A 24,318-nucleotide genomic window follows, 5' to 3' on the forward strand; every position below is an offset into this window, starting at 1 on the left:
AGTGCTCACAGGTGCAGGACACATGACAACTAGGAACACACATAAAGTATTGAACACTGATGAAATGGAAGAATTCTCCTCAAAAGAAACTCCAGGAAGAAATGAGAGCTAGAGAATTGCTCAAAACAGATATAAACAATATATCGGTTCAAGAATTTAGAATAATAGTTGTAAGATTAACAGCTGAGCTTACAAAAAAGCATGGAAGACAGCAGAGAATCTATTGCTGCAGGGATCAAGGAACTAAGACATAGTCATAGCAATTAATAAATACTGTAAATAAGATGCAAAATAAACTAGATGCAGTAACAGCAAAGATGGAGGAAACAGAGGGGGAATAAGTGACATAGAAGATGAAAGTATGGAAAATGACGAAGCCAAGAAAAAGGGTGATAAGAAAATATTAGACCATGAGGGGAGTATTAGAAAACTAAGTGATTCGATGAAATGTAATATTTATCCGGATCATAAGAGTTCCAGCATAAGAGAGAGACAGAGAGAGAGAGAGAGAGAGAGAGAGAGAGAGAGAGAGAGAGAGAAAAGGGAAGATGGTTTACTTGAACAAATTATAGGTGAGAACTTCCCTAATCTGGAGAAGGAAGCAGACATCCAAATCCAGAAGGCACAGACAACTCCCTTCAGATTCAACAAGAATAGGTCATCTCCACAGCATATCATAGTGAAAGTGGCAAGATACAAAGAGAAAAGAGAATTCTGAAAGCAGCAAGGGACAAACGGGCCTTAACCTACAAGGGTAGACACATATGGGTAGTAGCAGACCTGCCCGCTGAAACTTGGCAGGCCAGGAGGCGATGGTAGGAAAAAGTCCATGTGTTGAATAGGAAAATATGCTGCTAAGAATCCTTTCTCCAGCAACGATGTCATTCAGAATAGAAGGAGAGATAGGCTTTCCCAGAAAACCAAAAACTACAAGAGCTCATGACCACTAAACCAGCCCTGCAGGAGATCCTAAGGAGACTCTGTGAGTGGAATGTTGTCAAGGCTACAAAGGACCAGAAACATCACCACCAGCATGAAAGCTCCAGACAACACAATGACATGACATCCGTATCTTTAAATAATCACTCTGAATGTGAAGGGACTAAATGCCCTTATCAAAACACATAGCGTATCTGAATGGATTAAAAAAAAAACAACAATATCCATCTATATGCTGTCTACAAGAGACTTATTTGAGACAGGAGGACACCATTTTATTGAAGGTTAGGGGATAGAGTACCATGTATTATGGTACTGGAAGTCAAAAGAAAGCTGGGGTAGCCATACTTAGATCAGACAAATGAGATTTTAAACTAAAGTCTCTAACAAGAGATGGCGAAGGGCATTATACATAATTAAGGGATCTATCCATCAAGAAGAGCTACCAGTTGTAAATGTTGGTGCCCCCAACTTGAGAGTCCCCAAATATATACATTGATTAATCACAAACATAAGCAATCATGTTGATAATCATATGGAAATTGTAGGTGACTTTAATACTCCCTAACAACAATGGACAGATCACCTAGGCACAAAATCGGTAATGAAACAAAGGCCCTGAATGATACACTGAACTAGATGTATTTGACAGATCTATTCTGAACTTTTCATCCAACAGCAGCAGAATACACAGTCGTCTCAAGTGCACATGGAACATTCTCCAAAACAGATCACACAGAGGGTCACAAAACAGCCCTCCATAAATATAAAAGAACGGAGATCATTCCATGCGTATTTTCAGATCACAACACTATGAAACTTGAAATCAAACAAAAGAAAAAGTTTGGGAAGCCTCTAAATGCATGGAGGTTGAAGAACATCCTACTGGAGAAAGAATGGGTCAACCAGACGATGAAAGAAAAAAATAAAAAATATACATGCAGGCAAATGAAAATGAAAACATGACAGTCCAACCCCTTCGGGATGCAGCAAAGGGAGCCCTAAAAGGAAAACACATCGCCATCCTGGCCTTTCTGAAGAAATAAGAACAATCCGAAATACAAAATCGAACCTCACACCTAAAGAAACTAGAAAAAGAACAGCAAAGAAACCCTACAGCCATTAGAAGAAATAATAAAGATTAGAGCAGAAATAAACACTACAGAATCCAAAAGAAAAACCCCAAAAAACAAACAAACATAAAATAGTAGAACAGATCAATGAATCTAAGAGCTGTTTTTTTTTTTAAAAGAATACATGAACTTGATAACCCCCGAGCCAGCTTTCTCAAAAAGAAAAGAGAATCCAAATAGATAAAATCACGAATGAAAAAGGAGAGGTCTCAATCAACACCACAGAAATACAAGTATTAGAGAATACTACGAAAATGTATATGGCAACAAACTGGACAACCCGGAAGAAATGGACACATACCTAGACAACTACACATTACCCAAACTCAAATGGGAAGAAATAGAAAATTTGAACACACCCATAACCAGCGAAGAAATTTAATCAGTTATCAAAAATCTCCCAACAAATATGAGTCCTGGGCCAGAAGTCTTCCCACGGGAATTCTACAAGACATTTAAAGCAAAGTTAATACCGATTCTTTTCCAGCTGTTGAACGAAGAAATGGAAGAAAAGCTTCCGGACTCTTTCTATGAGGCTAGCATTACCTTGATTCCCAACACAGATAGAGACCCCACTAAAAAGGAGAATGACAGGCCAATATTCCTGATGAACATGGATGCCAAAATTCTTAACAAGATACTAGCAAATCCAATGCGGCAGTATATGAAAGAATTCTTCACCATGATCAAGTGGGATTCATTCCTGGGCTACAGGGCTGGTTCAATATTCGCAAATCAATCAAAATGATACATCACCTTAATAGAAGAAAGGATACGATCATTCATATGATCCTGTCAATAAATACAGAAAAACATTTGACAAAATACAGCATTCTTTGTTAATAAGAAACCCTCAAGAAAGTTGGGATACAAGGAACAAACCTTAACCTAGTAAAAACCATAGATGAGAAGCCTGCTGCGAATATCCTCAATGGGGAGAAACAGAGAACTTCCCCCCTACCCTGCCCGCCGAAGATAAGGAACACAAAAGGGACGTCCACTCTCACCAGTGTTGTTGAACATAGTGGTGGAAGGCCTAGCCTCAGAAATCATACAACAAAATGAAATAAAACACATCCAAACTGGCAAAGAAGAAGTTAAACTTGCACTTTTCACAGATGGCATGATACTCTACATGGAAAACCTGAAAGACTCCACCAAAAAGCTGCTCCGACTGATACATGAATTCAGCAAAGTCACAGAGTACAAAATCAACACACAGAAATTGATTGCACTTCTATATACCAATAATGAAGTGACAGAAAGAGAAATCAAGAAACCGAGCTCATTTACAATTACACCAAGAACCATAAAATACCTAAGAATCAACCTAACCAAAGCTATAAGAGATTTGTATCCTGAAAACTGTAGAAAACATATCAAAGAAATTAAAGACACAAAGAAATAGAAAAACATTCCATGCTCATGGACTGGAAGAAGAAATATTGTGAAAATGTCGATAACGACCCAAAGCAATCTACACATTCAGTGCAATCCCAATCAACGTTGCACCGGCATTCTTCTCAGAGCTAGAACAAACAATCCTACAATTTGTATGGAACCACAAAAGATCCCAGATCGCCAAAATAATGTTGAAAAAGAAAACCAAAGCCGGAGGCATCACAATCCCAGACGTTAGCCTCTACTACAAAGCTGCGATCATCAAGGGAGTATACTATTGGCACAAAAAGAGACACAAAGGCGAATGGAATAGAATAGAGAATCCAGAAATGGACCCACAAATGTATGGCCAACTAAACCTTGGCAAAGCAGGAAAGAGTATCCAGTGGAAAAAAGATAGGCTCTTTAGCAAATGGTGCTGGGAGGTCTGGGCAGCAACATGCAGAAGAATGAAACAGGACCAGTTTCTTACACCGTGCATAAACTCAAAATGGATGAAAGACCTCAATGTGATAGAGGAAACCATCAAAACCCTGGAGAAGAACACAGGCCACAACCTCTTTGACCTTGGCTACAGCAAATTCTACTCAATACATCTCTGAAGGCAAGGGACGTAAAAGCAAAATTGGACTATTGGGACCTCATCAAAGTAGAAAGCTTCTGCACTTCAAAGGAAAAAATCCACAAAATTAAAAGGCACCAACGGAATGGGAGAAGATATCTGCACATGACATATCAGATAAAGGATTAGTGCCCATACTCTAGAAAGAATTGGCCAAACTCAACACCCGAAAAACAAATAATCCAGGGAAGAAATGGGCAGAAGACATGAATAGACACTTCCAAAGAAGACATCCAGATGGCCAACAGGCACATGAAAGGATGTTGAACGTCGCTCATCATCAGGGAAATACAAGTCAAAACCACATTGAGATACCACCTCACACCGGTCAGGGTAGAAAAATTTAACAGCACAGGAAACAGCAGACATTGGTAAGGATGTGCAGAAATGGGAATTCTCTTGCACTGTCGGTGGGAATGCATGGGTGGTGCCACTGCTCCGGAAAACAGAGTGGAGGTTCCTCAAAAAATTAAAAATAAAATTACCCAACAATCCAGCAATTGCACTACTAGGCATATATCCAAGGGACACAGGAGTGCTGATTCATAGGGGCACATGTACCCCAACATTTATACTATCAACAATCACCAAATTATGGAAAGAACACAAATGTCCATCAACTGATGAATGGGAAAAGAAGATGTGGTTTATATATACAATGGATATTACTTGGCAATGAGAAAGAATGAAATCGTGCCATTTGCAACAACATGGATGGAACTGGACGGTAGTATGTGAAGTGAAATAAGTCAGTCAGAGAAAAACAGATATCATATGTTTTCACTCATATGTAGATTTCGAGAAACTTAACAGAAGAACATGGGGGAATAGAAGGGGAAAAATAGTTTCAAACAGAGAGGGAGGCAAACCATAAGAAACTCTTAAATACAGAGAACAAACTGAAGGTTCATGGAGGGGTGGGGGAAAGAGGAGAATAGGTGATGGGCATTGGGGAGGGCACTTGTTGGGATGAGCACTGAGTGTGGTACGTAAGTAAAGAATCATGGGAATATACTCCCAAAGCCAAGAGCACAATGTATACACTGTACGTTAGCTAACTTGACAATAAATTATATTTCATTAATTAATTAATTAAACTACAGCCATGTGTGTTTGTGGGGGGTGGAATCTAACAATACACTAAGGGATAATTTGTTATTACCAAATGGGGTTTATCCCAGAAATGCAGAGTTGGTTTAAGATTCAAAAACCGTATCTATCTCCGTAGATAAAATAAGTTCCTTGTCAAAATTCAACATCCGTTCCAGATAAAAACTTTCAGCAATCCTGGAATACAAGGGAGCTTCAATATGATTTAAAACAAAACAAAACAAAACAAAACAAGTCATGATAACTCTATAGCTAACGTTATAAATAATGGTGAAAAACTGAATGCATTTCCTATAAGACCAGGAAGAAGACAGGAATGACATTCACTGAATGACGTCTTCTGTTCAGCACTATACTAGCAGTTCTAGCCAATGCAATCAAACAAGATAAAGCAACAAAGGACATCCAGATAGAAAATGAAGTGAAACTGTCTCTACTAGCAAGGACATGGTCACAAAATAGAAGTTGGCAAACTCCAGCCTATGGGCCACGTTACTTGTTTTGGTAAATTAAATTTTATCAAAATACAGACATTTCCATTAATTTATGCAGTATCTATTGGCTGCTCTTATAGTACAATGGCAAAGCTGATTAGTTGAGACAGAGAATGAATTGGCTACAAGTCTACAATATTTACCATTGTTAGTAAAATAGTAGTTAAAAATGAATTCTTATGACCTTTGCTTATGTAGAAAATCTGACAGCATTAAGAAAAATGCTATTAGAATTAATAAATGAATTTATCATGGCACATGGATGAGTCAGTCGGTTGAGTGTCTGTCTCTTGATTTCAGCTCAGGCTATGATCCCAGAGTCATGGGATGGAGCCCTATGTCAGGCTCGCACTGAGCATGGGGACTGCTTAAGATTCTCTCTCTCTCTCTCTCTCTCTCTCTCTCTCTCTCTCTCTCTTTCTCTCTCTCTCTCTCTCTCTCTCTCTCTCTCTCTCTCTCTCTCTCTGCCCCTCTCCCCTGCTCATGTATTCTCTCTAATATTAAATATATCTATACATATAAATTTATCAAGGTTGGAGGATGCAGAATCGTTACACAAAAATCAACTGTATTTCTATATATTAGCTATAAAGAATCAAAAATTAAAATTTCAGGGCATCTGGGTGGCTCAGCTGGTTAAGCACTGGGCTCAGGCTCAGGTCATGATCTCACCGTTGGTGAGTTCAAGCCCCACGTCGGGCTCTGTACTGATAGCTTGGAGCCTGGAGCCTGCTTCAGATTCTGTCTACCTCTCTCTCCGCCCCTCCCCAACTCATGCTCTGTCTCTCTCAAGAGTAAGCATTAAAAAAATTAAATTTAAGATGTATTATTTACAACTGCACTGAAAATAAAAAATAATCACGGTTAATATCATAAAAGACAGAAAGACCTATACTTTACACACTACAAAATATTACTGAGAAAATTTTAAAAGACCTATATCAAGGGAGAGATATATACTCTGTTCAGGGGTTAAAAGATTCAATATTGTCAAGAAGCCAATTCTCCCCAAATAAATCTGTAGATTCAACATAATCTAAACTTAATTTCCAGAAGACCACCAGAGTTGATGTTTGTTTGTTTGTTTGTTTGTTTGTTTGTTTTAAGAAACAGACAAACTGATTATAAAATTCACGTGGAAATGCAAAGGATCCAGAGTAGCGGAAGAACACTGAAAAGAACACAGCAAGATGACAAACACTACCTGATTTCAAAAATCCTGGGGCGCCTGGGTGGCGCAGTCGGTTAAGCGTCCGACTTCAGCCAGGTCACGATCTCGCGGTCCGTGAGTTCGAGCCCCGCGTCAGGCTCTGGGCTGATGGCTCGGCGCCTGGAGCCTGTTTCCGATTCTGTGTCTCCCTCTCTCTCTGCCCCTCCCCCGTTCATGCTCTGTCTCTCTCTGTCCCCAAAATAAATAAAAAACGTTGAAAAAAAAATTAAAAAAAAAATCCTTATAAACTGGCAGTGATTAAAACTGCATAATATTGGTACCAAGATGGACAAAGAGATCAATGAGACAGAATAGAGCCCATACATAAACCCACACATATGTGGCCAACTGATTATGACAAAGGAGCAATGGCATAAAGTGGAGAAAACACAGCCTTTTCAATAAATGGTGTTGGAACAACTAGATATCCATATGCAAAAGAATGACCTTGTATACATACTTTGTATCACAAATAAAAAAGAATATAAAATGGGTCATAGATCTAAATGTAAGACCTAAAACTATAAAACTTCTAAAAGAAAGCATGAGAGAAAAGCTTTGTGACCTTGTGCTACGGAAATATTTCTTAGATATGAAAACCAAAAGCAACAATCATACAAGAACAAATGAATGTGTAAACTGGACTTCACCAAAAAGAAAAACTGCTCTTCAAAAACACTGTTGAGAGAAGGAAAAGTCACAGAGTGGGAGAAGAAAAACCTTGCAAAAAAAGAGCAGTGAGAAAGGAACTGTATCTAGCTCTTTCCACCATCTTTCTGTGCCACCATCATGATGCATGTGAATGTCGTGGCAGATGCTCCCCAAAGCATAACGATACAGAAAAGAGAAGCAAACGCCAGGTTCTTACTAGGCCATGCTCCAAAGACATTGTCCACTTTCTAACTGTGATGATGAAGCATGGTTACAGTGGTGAATTTAAAATCATTGATGATCACAGAATTGGGTAAATTGACGTGAAACTCACAGGCAGGTTAAGCAAGGATGGAGTGACTGGCCCCAGAATTGATGGACAATGCAAAGATCTAGAAAAATGGCAGAACAATCTGCTCAGTTTGGTTTCATTATACTGACCACCTCAGCTACAGTCATGGACCATGAAGAAGGAAGATGAAAACACACAGAAGGGGAAATCCTGGGATTCTTTTTCTAGGGATTTAATACATACGTGCAAATAAAATGCCTCAGTGGAAACAACAACAACAACAACAACCACGAAAAAAAAAAAAAAAAGAAAACAAAATAAGGAACTGTGTTTAGGATATACAAAGAATTCTGAAAACTCAAAAACTAAGAAAACAAACAAACAAATTTTTAAAACAACCAAAGATTTGCACAATTCAAGGAAGATACACAGATGGCAAACAAGCACATGAAAATATGCTCACCATCATCAGTTATTAGGGATATGTATATTGAAACCATAATGAGATATATACTAAATATCCATCCGAATGGCTAGGATTTAAAAAGCTGACAATACTAAGTGTTCATGAATATGTATGTAGGAATTGGTGCTCTCACTGCTGGTGAGAATGGAAAACCGTACAACTCCTTTAGAAAACAATTTCGCAGCTTCATAATAAGGGAATATGAAGGGACATGAGATTTTTAAGGGTGATGAATATGTTAACTGTCTGGATTATGGTTATCATTTCATACGTGTAAACATATGTCAAAACTATCAAATGACACACTTCATATATGAACTAAACTTCATATATGAACTAAAAATGTTGGATACGAAAATCTCTTTCACAGGAAGAAACGTCTAAAACAGTGGATAAGACACAGACGGAAAGAAGGATGTAAAACAATACAAGATGAAGCCAGAGGACTGTGGCCTTTAACCTAATAGCAATGAGAAGTAATAGCTAAGCTTTAAGCAAGGGGGTCCCATGATGAAAGACACATTTTTTAAAACATATACTAATTATGGTTGCAGTGTAGACCAAGGTCCTGGGAGGTAGAACGGCAGGAAAAACAGTCCTAAGGTTATTTCAGTCATCTGGGAGAAAAATAATGACCTGACCTGGGTGAAGGCACAGAAGAGAAGCAGAGTTAACAAACACAATAGATGTGCCATTCCCACTAAGAAAGGTACAGTAGAAATGATGACTCTTTGGCTGAGAGGATACAATAGTTCTCCTTTTATTTTAATATAAAACATATTTCTGAGATGAGCAGCTCTATAATACAGCAGTGCTCTATGGTGCAGTAGTAGGCAAGGTGTGCACATATTACTACAGCAATATACGTAAAAAGGCTTCCTACCTTTACAATCCATGCCAAGTTGTTCAATCAGCAACATGAAATTCTTGGAGTAAGGCAACTCACAATGCTCTGAAGCTCTTTCAGATGACTGAATGAAGTCGACAAGGTCATCCATAGAAGTAATTTGCTTTTTGACCTACGAATGAATAATACCATTTCAAAATGTCCCCCAAATATTTATAAAATACACTAGGTGTAGAGAAGTGATAAATAGCCATCTTTTTATAAAAGCAAAAACAGGGGCACCTGACTGGCTCAGTCGGTTGAGCATCCGACTCCATTTTGGCTCAGGTCATGACCTCAGGGTTCCTGAGTTTGAGTCCCACGTTGACCTCCACAATGACAGCATGGAGCCTGCTTGGGATTCTCTCTCCCCCTCTCCCTCGGCCCCTCCCCCACTTGTGCATGCTCTCTCTCAAAATACATTTTAAAAATAAGTGAATGAACATTTAAAAGCGAAACCATAGAGACTTTTTAAAAGAACGGATTTTTATCAAAAAGACACTGTTATCCATAGCTAGTATTTCTAAGTAACTTTTTCACAGCAAATGTCTCTACAACAAAGGAAGATTTTCTATTTTTTCACTACATCTTTCATAAAGTAATTTTTTGCCACTGAACAATATTCCTAACAAATATGTATCAAAATAATATGATAATAAAATAAAATAAATAATAAAATAATAAAGAAAATAAAATTAAATAATAAATAAAATAAAATAAAATAAATAATAAATAAAATAAAATTACATTGTCTCTTTTGCATACCTTGTTCTTTTTCTTAGAAATTTTCTTTGCAGGTCTGAAAAAGAGCAACAATTGTTTTCAGTCAAATATTAAATACTTAAAATACAAAGCGTATCTAAACCTATTGTTTCTGATATAAAATCTCTGCATTTGAAACTAATTTTCTACAAAGGGGATTAAACAACAGAGTAACATTAAACAACATCGAAAACATACTACTGCTAATATTAACAAAGGATTAGGTTTATCCAGTTCCAGTATATGTGCTGCTGAAGCAAGCACAACAAAGTACTAACGTTAGGTAAAAACTAACAAAAGCAAAGGAAAATCCTAATGCTACTTGCATTATTTGCTAGGAATAATACCATTGTTTGTGTTGTTGTCATTTTACTAAAAATAAGCTTTTACTGGCACTAAAACCTACTTGGAAAGTGCAAGTTAAGTCCCTATATGAAAGAACCCCTTTTTAACAATCATGATATTAACGTGTTGGAGACTCACTATGCAACTACTCTCTAGGCATTACTATGTGCACTTTACATGTCTTCAAGGTATTTGAAGCCCCACAACAATCCTATGAAGTAGGTTATTATATTAGGTATGTTACACAGGAAGAGAATGAGGCACAGAAAGTCGAAGTGACTTGCCCAAGAAGCCCTAGTCGCTGGCCAAGAACAGACCCTGAATTCAAACCCAGGAATGTGCCTTCAAAGCATCTGTTTTATACTATGTGGTTAAAGTAATACTCCAGTGTTTCTAACTAATATGACAGCAAATGAATCTATATTGTGATTTGATTTCTAGCTATAGTGATACATAACAATTTCTGAATCTTATAGTGATACATAACAATTTCTGAATCTTCTGTATAGTGATACATAACAATTTCTGAATCTGTGTAAGATTTTTTTTACTTGGCAAGATGGGAAATCTACTTTCAATAAACTAAAGATTTGCTTCTTCTAGAGAAGTTCCTCAACAGGCATTCATTCATTCATTCATTCATTCATTCATTCATTCCACTGTTTATCCCCACATTCAACACATACTTATTGAGCATACAATCTGTGTCAATGGCACTGTTGGTACAGGAAGCATGGTTTTGGTAATTTAGAGCTCTCTAGTCCAAAAGGAATAATCTGTTATGGATCACTAGTTTCTTTTCCAATTGTAAATACACAAAATCTTCCCCTTTCCCCAGAACCTAAATAATATTAACTTAATAGAACCAGATACTTTAAAGTCCCTAACAAAATCATAGCTACTTGTGATACTATCAAAGGCACTGGATATCTAAAAATCATCAAGGAAGGATTACTTTTATTCAGAATGGCCTCAGTGTTTGCATACATTTATGATAAGTGTGTGTGTGTACAAATATATACATATAGAACTTATACACATATACTTATATAAACATATATAAGAAATTATACATATAGTTTGTATATTATGCATATACATATATATATAATATGTATGTTATACATATAATATACATATAATAAATATACATATAAGAAATTATACAGCCATATATATAAATATATATATAAATATATATTGAATTTAATTAATTATTTAATTTAATTTAATTTAAGTATTAAATTAAATTAATTTACTTATTTTAAATTATTTAATTATTTTATTAAATTAATTAATTTAATTAAATTAATTAATTTAATTTAATATATTTAATATATAAATATATATATATATATATACTTGCATATATACATATATATTTTTAAATCTGCACATTCAATTGTATGAGAATACCCCATTGTGGAACCAATTCAGAATAAACCAACTTCTTGCACAAAATCACATGAATAAGAGTACTAAAGACAATTACTATAATTTTTTTTTCAACGTTTATTTTTTTTTTTGGGGGACAGAGAGAGACAGAGCATGAACGGGGGAGGGGCAGAGAGAGAGGGAGACACAGAATCGGAAACAGGCTCCAGGCTCTGAGCCATCAGCCCAGAGCCTGACGCGGGGCTCGAACTCACGGACCGCGAGATCGTGACCTGGCTGAAGTCGGACGCTCAACCGACTGCGCCACCCAGGCGCCCCTATCATTTTTAAAAGATAATGTAATACAATCAACAAACTTCCTAATGTTTGGAAACGCAAACAAAATTAAATTAACTAACCATGTCTATATCTATTGATCATTTCCAACAGAATACATTCTCTAAAAGCTCCCATCTTAAAATAAAAAGAGAGAGAAAATGCCTTTGCAATTCACATTCTTTTTCAGTTATCATCCATTACTCTATTACCTTTCCCAATTAAAATGCTCTAAGGAGTTGTTTACACTTACTCATCTTCCATGCTTCCATGGTGACTACTGAAACTGCTCCTTGACAAAGTCACTTACCCTCAGCACAACTTTTCAAGCAGGGTGTTTGATATGTTGAGTATTTCTTGCTTTAGCTTGGACCTACCTACACTACAGCATTTTATTTCCACAAAGGTAATCACTGCTAAAATTCCTTCACAGGCACATAAAGAATTTACAGATTTTACCTGCTTTCATGCTGATCCTTTTCACTGAAATGACTGCCATCATTCTTTTGTAGTGGACCACCAGTTAGGGCATCTGCCTTCTGCAACACTGGTGTGATCACAGATCCTTCTGATGTCCCTTTTTCATTTTCACCTCTCTTTAACTTCTTCATATGTAAACCACGTTCCCTCCTTAAAAAAAAAAAAAACAAAGCCATTAAAAAGCCATAAAAAAGCCAATGTTTTCTAATAATTTTACTGATAAAGAATAAAAAGACAATTTTCATCAAGTTCTGAATTTTACCCATCTGACTTAATTTGACTAATTCAGAGAACAGTGTTGAAGTACCAACCATACACAAGGAAATACTCATCTGGTGCTTCAAACACAGATAAATATACAATTAGAATACAATGCGATTTGTAAGAATTGACATGTGAAAAGCTGTAAGTGAGGACAAGAAAGGCTTTACTGAAGAGGGAAAATAAACGGCAGAGGTCACCAGGGAAAAAAACAGGAGAAAACCATTTTCTTAGAGATTAGAATGTGAGCACAAAGATTACACAGATGGCATCTAGGTGCCTTGAAAGGAAAAAGTATAAGCTTTTAGGAACTTGGAAAAAAAAAAAAACATAAAATACATGGAAGCAAGTAGTAAGAGATCAGTCAGGAAAGATTCTGAAGAACCTTGAAGGTTACACTAAAAAGTTAGAGTTCATTGCCTAAAGGCAGTGACTCTTAGACATGGGAGTAATAACTAGATTTGTGCTCTATTTTTGGCTTTGCTTTTAAATATAAGAATGCTTAATTTCAACAAAGTTTTAAAGTAGCATGAGGTCCATATAAAATGAAAGAAGAAATCAGGGAAATATCTTAGGGGAAAAACTACTTTTAAAATACCCATATGTCAGAGCGATATCAGTATGATAGCTGAACAAGATGTACCTTGTTGTGTCTCCCCACCTACAACAAACTGGCATCTTATCCACCCACGGGCAAAACTGCCTTTGCAGGAGCTGTGGGAATCTAGCACCATATTCCAAGGGACCGAGGAAAGGTCTTGCCTACCCGTGCATCAGGTAACAGGCAGACATACTACAGTCTAATCTGTGGACCTAGCAATAGCCCATAAAGTGCCTCCAGCCCCTCCCTCTCAGCCACATCTGGGAGTCCCTCCCTAGAAAACACTCTCTAAGATGATCACCCATGGATGAGAGAGCCTTTTTGGAAAACCAGGTGTCCTGCAGAGAATTTCCAGCATACCACCGGAGCAAAAAAGTCAGGTTTGGACACACTGAAGAGGTAGTCATTAAAGACTGGAGGAAGTGACTGCTACTTCAAACGCAAAGACAGCAATGCAAAACTGCAAAGAATATAAAATATCAAGGAAATAGGATACCATCAAAGGATCACAATAATCTTCCAGTAATCAATCGGAAACACATGGAGATCTGTAATTTATTCAAAAGAGAATTCAAAAATAGCAGTTTTATGGAAACTCAGTGAGTTACAAGAAAAACACAAAAAGCCAATTCAATAAAATCAGAAAAACACTCTATGAATAAAATGAGAAGCTTAACAAAGAGCTGGAAATAGTAAAAGCTAACTAAACAAAAATCCTGGAGCTGAAGAGTATAATGAAGGAGATGAAAAAAGCAAGAGTGATCACTGACAGGAAATGGATCAAGCAAAAAAAAATGTGAATTGAAAGACAGGAACTATCAATTTATCCAGTCAGCAGAGAACAAAGTCAAAAGAATGAAAAAGAGTGAGGAAAGACTATGTGACTACAAGTGAACCCTCATAAGGCTATTAGCAATGTCTCAGCAGAAACCTTCCATGCAAGGAGGCAGTGGGATTACATATTAAAAGTGCTAAGAGAAAAAAGACTACCAATCAATAATACTTTACTCAGCAAAATTATCCTTCAGAAATCAAATAGAATAAATACATTTGATACACCACATTAACAGGATAAAAAAAAAATCATATCATCATCCCAGCATGGGAGAAAAAAGCATTTGACAAAATTCAACATCTTTTCAGGATAAAAACTCTCAACAATGTGGGTACTGAATTTTCACACCTGGACATAATGAAGCCCAATATGATAAGCCCATAGCCAACATCATATGCAGTGGTAAAAAACGGAAAGCTTTTACTCTAAGTTCAAGAACAAGGCAAAGTTGCCCACTTGACTACTCCTATTCAACAGGATAGAGGAAGTCCTAGCCAAAGCAGTCAGGCAAGAAAAGGAAATAAAGGCACCCAAATCAGAAAAGAAGAAATAAAACTGTCTTTGTTTGCAGATGATATGTTATTATATATAGAAAATCCTGAAGATACCACCAAAAAGCTGTTTGTTCCAAGGATGAAGGATACAAAATCAACATAAAGATGCAGGGGTGCCTTGGTGGCTCAGTCAGTTAAGCTTCTGACTTCGGCTAAGTTCATGATCTCGTGGTTTGTGGTTCAAGCCCCCTATTGGGCTCTGTGCTGACAGTTCAGAGCCTGGAGCCTGCTTTGGATTCTCTCTCTCTCTCTGTCTCTGTCTCTCTACCCCTCCCCTGTTCACACTCTGTCTCTTTAGCCTCTACTACAAAGCTGTGATCATCAAGACAGTATGGTATTGGCACAAAAACAGACACACAGACCGATGGAATAGAATAGAAACCCCAGAGGTGAACCCACAAATGTATGGCCAACTAAACATTGACAAAGCAGGAAAGAGTATCCCATGAGAAAAAAAGACAGTCTCTTTCTTCTGGGAGAACTGGACAGCAACATGCAGAAGAATGAATCTAGACGACTTTTCTTACACCATACACACAAATAAACTCAAAATGGATGAAGGACCTGACTGTGAGACAGGAAACCATCAAAACTCTTGAGGAGAAAGCAGGAAAAAAACCTCTTTGACCTCCGCCGCAGCAATTTCTTACTTGACATATCCCCAAAGGCAAGGGAATGGAAAGCAAAAATAAACTATTGGGACCTCGTCAAGATAAAAATCTTCTGCACTGCAAAGGAATCAATCCACAAAACCGAAAGGCAACCGACAGAATGGGAGAAGATATTTGCAAATGACATATCACATAAAGGAAGGGCTAATATCCAGAACCTGTAAAGAACTCACCAAACCCCACACCCACAAAACAAATAATCCAGGGAAGAAATGGGCAGAAGACATGAATAGACACTTTTCCAAAGAAGACATCCAGATGGACAACAGACACATGGAAAGATGCTCAACGTCACTCCTCATCAGGGAAATACTAATCTAAACCACACTGAGATATGACCTCACGCTGGTCAGAGTGGCTAAAATGAACAAATCAGGAGACTACAGATGCTGGCCAGGATGTGGAGAAACAGGAACCCTCTTGCACTGTTGGTGGGAATGCAAACTGGTGCAGCCACTCTGGAAAACAGCGTAGAGCTTCCTAAAATAATTAAAAATAGAACAACCCTAGGACCCAGCAATAGCACTGCTGGGAATTTACCCAAGGGATACAGGAGTGCTGATGCTTAGGGGCACATGTACCCCAATGTATACAGTAGCACTTTCAGCAATCGCCAAATTATGGAAAGAGCCTAAATGTCCATCACCCAACGAATGGAGAAAGAAGATGTGGTTTATATATACAGTGGAATACTACTTGGCAATGAGAAAGAGTGAAATCTGGCCATTTTCAACAACGTGGATGGAACTGGAGGGTATTATGCAAAGTGAAATAAGTCAGGCAGAGAAAGACAGATACCATATGATTTCACCTATATGTGGATCCTGAGAAACTCGACAGGAGACCATGGGTGGGGGGTCGGGGAAAAAAAGTTACAGAGAGGGAGGGAGGCAAACAATAAGAGACTCGTAAACACTGAGAATAAACTAAGGGTTGATAGGAGGTGGGGGAGAGGGGAAAGTGGGTGATAGGCATTGAGAAGGGCACCTGTTGGGATGAGCACTGGGTGTTGTATGGAAACCAATTTGACAATAGATTATATTTAGTAAAAAAAAATTACAAAATCAGCATCAAGAGATCAGTTGCATTTCTAAACAATAACAATGAAATAGCTGACAAAGAAATATAAGGAAAAAAAATCCCCTTCCCCAAAGCATCAAAAAGAACAAAATACTTTGGAATAAATTTAATCAAGGATTTCTGAAAGATAGGTACAGTAAAAACTACAAGACATTGGTAAAAGAAACAGCAGAGACACAAACAAATGGGAAGATACCCCGTTGTTTATGGATTCAAAAAATTAGCATCATTAAATATCCACATTACCTGAAACCACCCACAGAGTCAATGCAATCCTTGTCAAAATTCCAATGACCTTTTTCACAGAAATAGGAAAAGCATTCCTCAAATGTGTAAGGAACAAGAAAGACCCCAAATAGCCAAAACAATCCTAAGAAAGAAGAACAAAGCTGGAAGCATCACACTTGCTGGTGTCACACTATTACAAAGTTATGGTAACAAAAACCATATGAAGTTGCGCAAAAACAAGCACAAAGATGAATGAAACAGAATCAAGAACCCAGAAATAAACCCATGCATAAAGTCAACTAAAAACCCATGCATAAAGTCTCTTTGTTGAGAGACCCAAGAATACTCAAAAGAGAAAAGGTAATCTCTTCAATACATGAAGGTGAGAAAACTGGATATTAACATGCAAAAGAATAAAACTGTGCCTCTACCTTACACCACTCACAAAAGTCAACCCAAACGCAAATAAAGACTCCTATATAAAATCTTAAATCATAAAACTCCTAGAAGAAAACAGAGGATAAAAGCTCCTTGACATAGATCTTACAAATGATTTAGGATAGGACATCCAAAGTACAAGCAATAAAAGCAAAAACAACCAATGCAATCAGCAATGTTTCTGCACAGCAAAAGAAACAAGCAACATGACGGAAAGGCAACCTATGGAAAGGATGAAGACATTTGCAAGCTACAAATATGAAAAACGTCAATATCTAAAATGTGTGAGGAATTCGTACAATTCAACAGCTAAAAGCAAATATAATTAAAAACTGGGCAAGGCACCTTAAAAGACGTCTCTCCTCAAAACATATTCAAATAGCCAAGGGTACACAAGAAGGTGCTCGATATCACTATTCATCAGGGAAATGCAAATCAAAACTGCAGTATATAGATATCACTTTGACCTATTAAAATGGCTATTGTCAAAAAGACAAGAGATATCGTTGGCAAGGATGTACAGGAAAGGAATTCCTTGTACTCCTGTAGGACTGTAAATTGGGACAGCCACTACGTAAAACAGTATGGTGGCTCCTCAACAAACTAAAAATAGAACCTCCATATGAGCCAATAATCCCATTTCTGGGTATATGTCTTAAAGACATGACATCCTTACCTTGGAGAGATATCTGCAGCCCTATGTTTATTGCAGCATTATTTACAATAGTCAAGAAACATGGGGCGCCTGGGCGGCTCAGTCGGTTAAGTGGCCGACTTCGGCCCAGGTCATGATCTCGCGGTCCGTGAGTTCAAGCCCCGCGTCGGGTTCTGTGCTGACAGCTCAGAGCCTGGAGCCTGTTTCAGATTCTGTGTCTCCCTCTCTCTGACCCTCCCCCGTTCATGCTTTGTCTCTCTCTGTCTCAAAAATAAATAAACGCTAAAAAAAAAATTAAAAAAATAGTCAAGAAACAACCTGAGCATCCATCAGTGGATCCATGGATTAAAAAATATGGTATACAGTTACAATGGAATATTTTCAGCCACAAACAAGAAGGAAATCCTGCCAGTTGTGACAACATGAGTGAAACTTGAGGGCTTTATCCTTAGTGAAAAGAAGTCAGACACAGGAAGACAAACACTGTATGATCTGACTTATATGTGGAATTAAAAAAAAATTGCACGAAAAACAGAACAGACTGGTGGTTTCCAGGGTTAGGAGGCTGTGAGAAATGGGTAGATATTGGTCAAAGGGTACAAACTACCTGTCACAAGATTAATTAATTCTGGGTATTTAATGTGCAGGATGGTGATTACAGTGAACAATACTGTATCATATCATTTGAAAGTTGCTACAAGACTAGATCATCACAAACAAGAAATGATATTTATGTGAGATGATGGAACTATTAACACTATTGTGGTAATCATTTGACAATATAAAAGTGTATCAAATTAATACAGGTACACCTTACAGTTACACAGATGTATGTTACTTATATCTCATAAATCTGGAAAAACTTCAAAAATTCAAAAGTACTCATATGTTATTATCTATCGCTCAGAAATAACAATCATCTGATTAGTTATGCTTTTGTTTAAAAAAAAATGGTTTGCGGCGCCTGGATGGCTCAGTACGTTAAGTGTATGACTTTGGCTCGGTTAGTGATCTAAGGGTTTGTGGCTTCGAGCCCCACATCAGGCTGTGTGCTGACATCCCAGAGTCTGGAGCCTGCTTCGGAATCTTTGCCTCCCCTTCTCTCTGCCCGTCCCCAACTCTCACTTTGTCTCTCTCCAAATGAATAAACATTTTAAAAAATTTTTAAAAATGATTTGGTAACTTTTGCATACTTTTCGCCTAATATCTAATCCTGATAGGAAAAAAATGGGGGATTCACCAAAAAGAAAATTATAATTCTGTTTTCATGGACTAAATGCATGCAACAGAATATTATTACCATACAGCTACGTACATTTCCAAAAATAATGAAATTTCCCACAGATTATTTAGGACTTAAACATGAGCCCCGAAGAGCACCAAAAACAAAAACAAAACGAACAATTGTGGTTTTTTTCAAAAAACTGTTATACAGATAACTTTTTTCGTGGAAATAACATCCAAGAAAAGAAGAATCTTTGTGAAAGCAATTATCACCTCTCGACCCAAACTTCAAAAATGAATCTGTAATTATAGTATTTGAAATAGCTTTCATTTTGAACCCAGTCAATAGAAGCAACTTTTAAGTAGAAAACATCTGGTGAAAGCCACCTCCAACTTAGAAAAAACAAAACAAAACAAAACAAAACCAAAAGAAACCCTAACACGTAGCCATGGTAACAAGAAGCCAGCAGAATCAGTTTTAAATGTGTTAATCAATGCCCACCAGCCCTACTCACCAACCAATCCATTTCAGCTCCTTCCTTCTGAAAGACAGCGAATATAAAGGACAACAATGACTCCAATACACATGCTTCAGCGTGCCAACCAATCCACAACAGTCTCACCCAAATAAGCATGGTGCTTCAGATGATGAAAAACCATTTAATTTTCTGAAAGTCCCCTAATTTTTAAACTCCACTCTTCCCCAAACCCTGTATAAGAATAGCAGACTGCTCTGTTAAAAAAGACTATACCTAACCAGCATAGCTCGCTCTTATTTGGAAGTGATCAATTCCAACGTCATCTTTTTATTTCAGATATTGAGGGCTCATAATCTTTGGCAAGAATTTTTAAAGTCCTATAATAATTTGCCACCATATTTTAGTTTCCTTAATAATTATAAAGGAAGTTTGCTATTTCTTTGATACATTTCACCATAATTAAAACTAACATAAATACAACTAAAAGAGCAAGTAGGAAGTAAACACAATATTGGGCCCCCCAAAATCCAAAAACTGTATATAACTGACAGGTTCAGTTGTCAGAATGAACCCACGCCAAAGTTGGTCAAGGTGGGGGCTAGTATTATGTTAAAAACTATACACACAAGTTAAACTCCGTTCACTCAATAAACATTATTGAATAAGTACTATATAGACTAGAACATTTTCTAGGCACTGAGGACATGGCAATGAACAGATAACAATCCTACTCATGAGTGAAGTAAACATACAATAACAATAAGCTACACAGGCAAAATATACAGTATTAGAGGAGAAAAACTAAAGCAGAGAAATCACATTTTGATGTGTTACAGGGAAAAGGGTAGTTGAAGTACTAGTCAGGATGGCCAAGAAAGGCCTTGCTGAGAAAGTGACTTTTAAGCAAAAACCTGAAAGGAGAAACAAACAAAAAAGGAAAAAGCAAGCCATGAGGTATCTGAGGGAAAGCATTCCAGATAGAGTGAACAGCAAGGACAGAAGTATGTCCGAAGTACTTAAAGAGTAGTGAGAAATCAGTATGGCTGGACAGAATGAAAGGGGTAGAAAAGAGTTCAAATCAGAGAGAGAGAAGGAGACACCTGATCATGTCCAGGCCTTGTCGGCATTAGGAAGAGTTTTGGCATGTACTCTGAGCGAAATGGGAGGCAATTAGGCTTGGAGCAGAGGAAGGACACAATCCGACTTACGTTTTACTAGATCCAATGTGTTTAGAATTAACGGAAACAGAGGAAAAACAAAAGAAGAAACAAACAAACAAGAAGACCATTTAGTTACCTATTACACCAATATAAAAAACAGATGATAGTCTATTGGTCATGGAAGATGTGTTTGGATTCTCGATATATTTGAAGGAAGACATGACAAGATTTGCTGACAGATGAGATGTGATGTGTATGAAAAAGAAAAAGAAAAGAGAAAGAAAAAGTGAAAGAAAAAAGAAAAAAAAAGACAGGAGTCAAAGATGACACCAAGTTTTTTAGCAGAGCAACACGTAGAACTGTTATTAACTCAATTAGGAAAGACATGAAAGGCAAATATTAAGAAAGAATATCAGGAGCTCAATTTGGGACATGTTAAGTTTGCAATAGCTATCCAGAAAGAGATATCAAGTAGGCAGTTTGATATGCGGGCCTGGAATTATGGAGAGAGATCCGGGCTGGAGATGTAAACTTGAGGATCATTAGAATATACAAGATAGTAAAAGTCAAGAGAAGGAAAATCAAAGGCAAATTCCTGGAAGACATCAATGGGTTAAAAGGTGGTGGACGAGAAGAAACAAGTAAATCAGGCTGAGGTGTACAGACTAGAAAGGCAGCGGGAAAATCAGGTGAGTGAGTGATAGCCTACAAGCAACATGGAGACAGAATTTTGGAGCAGAGAGTTTTCCATTGGGTCAAATATCGCTGAAAGGTTAAGTAAAATGAGATGTATGAAATTGTTTAGATTTATTAAAGTGAAAATCGGTGGTAACCTTGAAAAAACAATTCTGGAGGAGTGAGAGGGAAAATTGCTACAATGAATTCAAGAGTGGATGGGAGGGAGGGAAATCAGGATCAGAGAGTGAAGAAGGCTGTTGACAGATTTCATAGCTAAGTGGAATGGTCATGGTTGATCTAATTTTCTATTATTGCTGTAGTTTTCAATTGTTACATACTGATTAGGTAGTATTTTTGTAATATTTGGAAGTCTTAAAAATTGCATATATGTAACACTAGGTTTTGTTTTTTGTTTTTGTTTTTTTTTTTTTTTTTTTTTTTTTTGCTTTTTTAAAATGCCAGACCAAGGTACAAAATAACTCACAAAATTGTACACTGAGAAGACTCCTTAAATTTTTTCTAGATATATATAAGCTGATTACGATTTTTCTCATGCTTAGAAAGACCACAGAAAAACGAAGTTTCAAGGGCAGTATTTCGTGCTTGATAAAAATTATTAAACTCTAAGGGCACCTGGGTGGCCCAGTCCACAAAGCATCCAACTCTTGATTTCAGCTCAGGACATGATCTCTAGGTTCTGTAGCTTCGAGCTCTGCACTGACAGCATGGAGCCTCCTTGGGATTCTCTCTCTCCCTCTCTCTTTGCTCCTCCCCCACTCATGTGTGCATGCTCTCTCTCTCTCTCTCTCTCAAAATAAACAAACATTTTTAAAACGTCACCCAACTCTAGGATATTTTATACTATCCAAAGTAATGAGTCATATTAAAATTTTATGCACAGAAGTAAAAGGAGTTGGGAATGCAGAAAATTGTCCTACTTTGTAAACTGAATTGTCACAAATTGTATAGCATGAAGGCACTGTTGAAAAATTTGGTGTGGTTCATGTTGAAATATATTCTCTAAAAAGGCAGGATAATGGCATGCAAGCAAGGTACCTTTATGAAAACGATTCATTGCATTACCAGCATCTTGGTTTATAGCACAGGGGCCATGAAATGTTTATATAGAATATGAGACATGTTGCCACGTGAATCCTCTTGGCAATAATCAGATTAAGTTGAGGGTCCAACATTGGAGCACTCATGCACTGGGAAACAAAACCAAAAATCTAATAACTAGCAATTTTGTTGGTAGACTGCCAGTGTAGCAGGGAACTTCCGTTTGCAATTCAGGAGATATTCAAAGTATTCTAACAAAATGTGCATAAGACATGACGTCAAACCAAACCAAATGCTTTAAATATACTTTGTTAAACCATCAGTACACATAGACCTAAATTCATTTTTTAAAATGGTCACATACTCCATTACTTTATAGAAGTGAAACGTTACTTCCTTATTAATGAATGGATATTTAGCCTATCTCTGGGGCCCCTAGGTGGCTCAGTCTGGTGAGCATCTGACTGTTGATGTTGGCTCAGGTCATGATCTTGTGGTCGTGAGATCGAGCCCTGTGTTGGCCTCTGCACTGTTAACGTGGAGTCTGCTTGGGATTCTCTCTCTCTCCCTCTCTGTCTCTGCTCCCCCTCAATGCTTGGGCTCCCGAGTGTGCACATTCTCTGTCTGTCTCTCAAAATAAGTCAATAAACATTTAGACTATATCCTTCACATATATCCTTCACATATACATGTGACTATATCCTTCACATATACAATATCCTTCACATATACATGTAACATATATATATATGTAACCTTAATATATCTGTCCTATTTTGTATATGTATAATATATAATAAATGCCCTTATAGTGTATGTGTGTGTGTGTGTGTGTGTGTGTGTGTGTGTGTGTGTGTGTTTGCACGTGCAGGCACACGCGCTTGCTTATAGAAGTCACGTATTTCAGAAGGACCCAGTCCTGGCAATGAAACCATTGGAATAAAGAGATGGCCTACCTGAAATATTTTTCTCACGTTATATTATTTATTTTTGACAGTGACAGAGACAGAGCACAAGCAGGGGAGGGGCAGAGAAAGAGGGAGACACAGAATCTGAAGCAGGCTCCAGGCTCTGAGCTGTTAGCACAGAGCCTGACACAAGGCTCAAGATCGTGAGTGCAAGATCATGACCTGAGCCGAAGTTGGATGCTTACCCAACTGTGCCACCCAGGTGTCCCGACATATTTGAAATTTTGAAATACACTGCTAAATCACCTTTCAGAAAGGAGTTACGAATTTCATCTAACCACAGTGTCTAAGAATGTCATTTTCCTCACATTTCCTAACTTTGGCTATTTTATTTAATAAAATATTTATCACTATGACTGCAAAAAATGGTATCTCATTGGTATTTACATTTTTCTCATTAGCACATAGGATGAAATATCTCCACGAAAAATACAAAATTTGTTCATCATGAAGATTAGCTCAAACTAGAAAAGATTGTTGCATAGGAAAATAACAATTACCTACTATTTAAATATTGCTATAGGCTTACCTATCAGAATCTTTATTTTCTGTAATAGGCAATTGATGGCTATCAGTTTTTCCATTCTGTCTTTGTGGAATTAATCCAGCAGCCGCAGCATCATGTATGTTTTCTGATACTTCCATGTCACTTCCTCTGTGCTTCTTTTTTTCTTCAACCTTTAATGGAACTTGATACTAAAGGTAATTGTTACTTTAGTCAATAAAAAGAAGTTTTTTTTCATTAACTTTATCAGTTGACACTTAGTTTGTCATAAATTCAATGGAGGAAAATATTTTGTGTTTACTTTATCATTACAAGTAATAGTAATTTTTATAAACTCTCCTTCATTTCTGTTGGAATTAAAAAAAGCAGAAGTTACCAAAATTTCTAAAAGGGCTTTCTTAATTTTGTACTCTGATTCATA

The 24,318-nt window shown here is 37.2% G+C and overlaps 1 protein-coding gene and 1 pseudogene across 1 annotated transcript in view; one reads left to right on the forward strand and one right to left on the reverse strand.

Annotated features, from left to right (window-relative positions):
- Positions 1 to 24,318, reverse strand: part of LOC147572820 (ankyrin repeat domain-containing protein 26-like) — a 188,005-nt gene that overhangs the window by 61,295 nt on the left and 102,392 nt on the right. Inside the window, exons 22-25 of the mRNA XM_086693475.1 lie at positions 23,922 to 24,088; positions 12,481 to 12,651; positions 9,970 to 10,003; positions 9,202 to 9,337 (exon numbers count right to left, since the gene is read on the reverse strand). Coding sequence (XP_086549601.1) covers positions 9,202 to 9,337; positions 9,970 to 10,003; positions 12,481 to 12,651; positions 23,922 to 24,088 — 508 coding nt within the window. The remainder of the gene's footprint in view (positions 1 to 9,201; positions 9,338 to 9,969; positions 10,004 to 12,480; positions 12,652 to 23,921; positions 24,089 to 24,318) is intronic.
- Positions 7,699 to 8,080, forward strand: LOC147572822 (small ribosomal subunit protein uS8 pseudogene; annotated as a pseudogene).

The sequence above is a fragment of the Puma concolor genome, chromosome E4 (assembly GCF_028749965.1).
Source record: "Puma concolor isolate L17-30 chromosome E4, mPumCon1.1.hap2, whole genome shotgun sequence".
Taxonomy (NCBI): domain Eukaryota; kingdom Metazoa; phylum Chordata; class Mammalia; order Carnivora; family Felidae; genus Puma; species Puma concolor.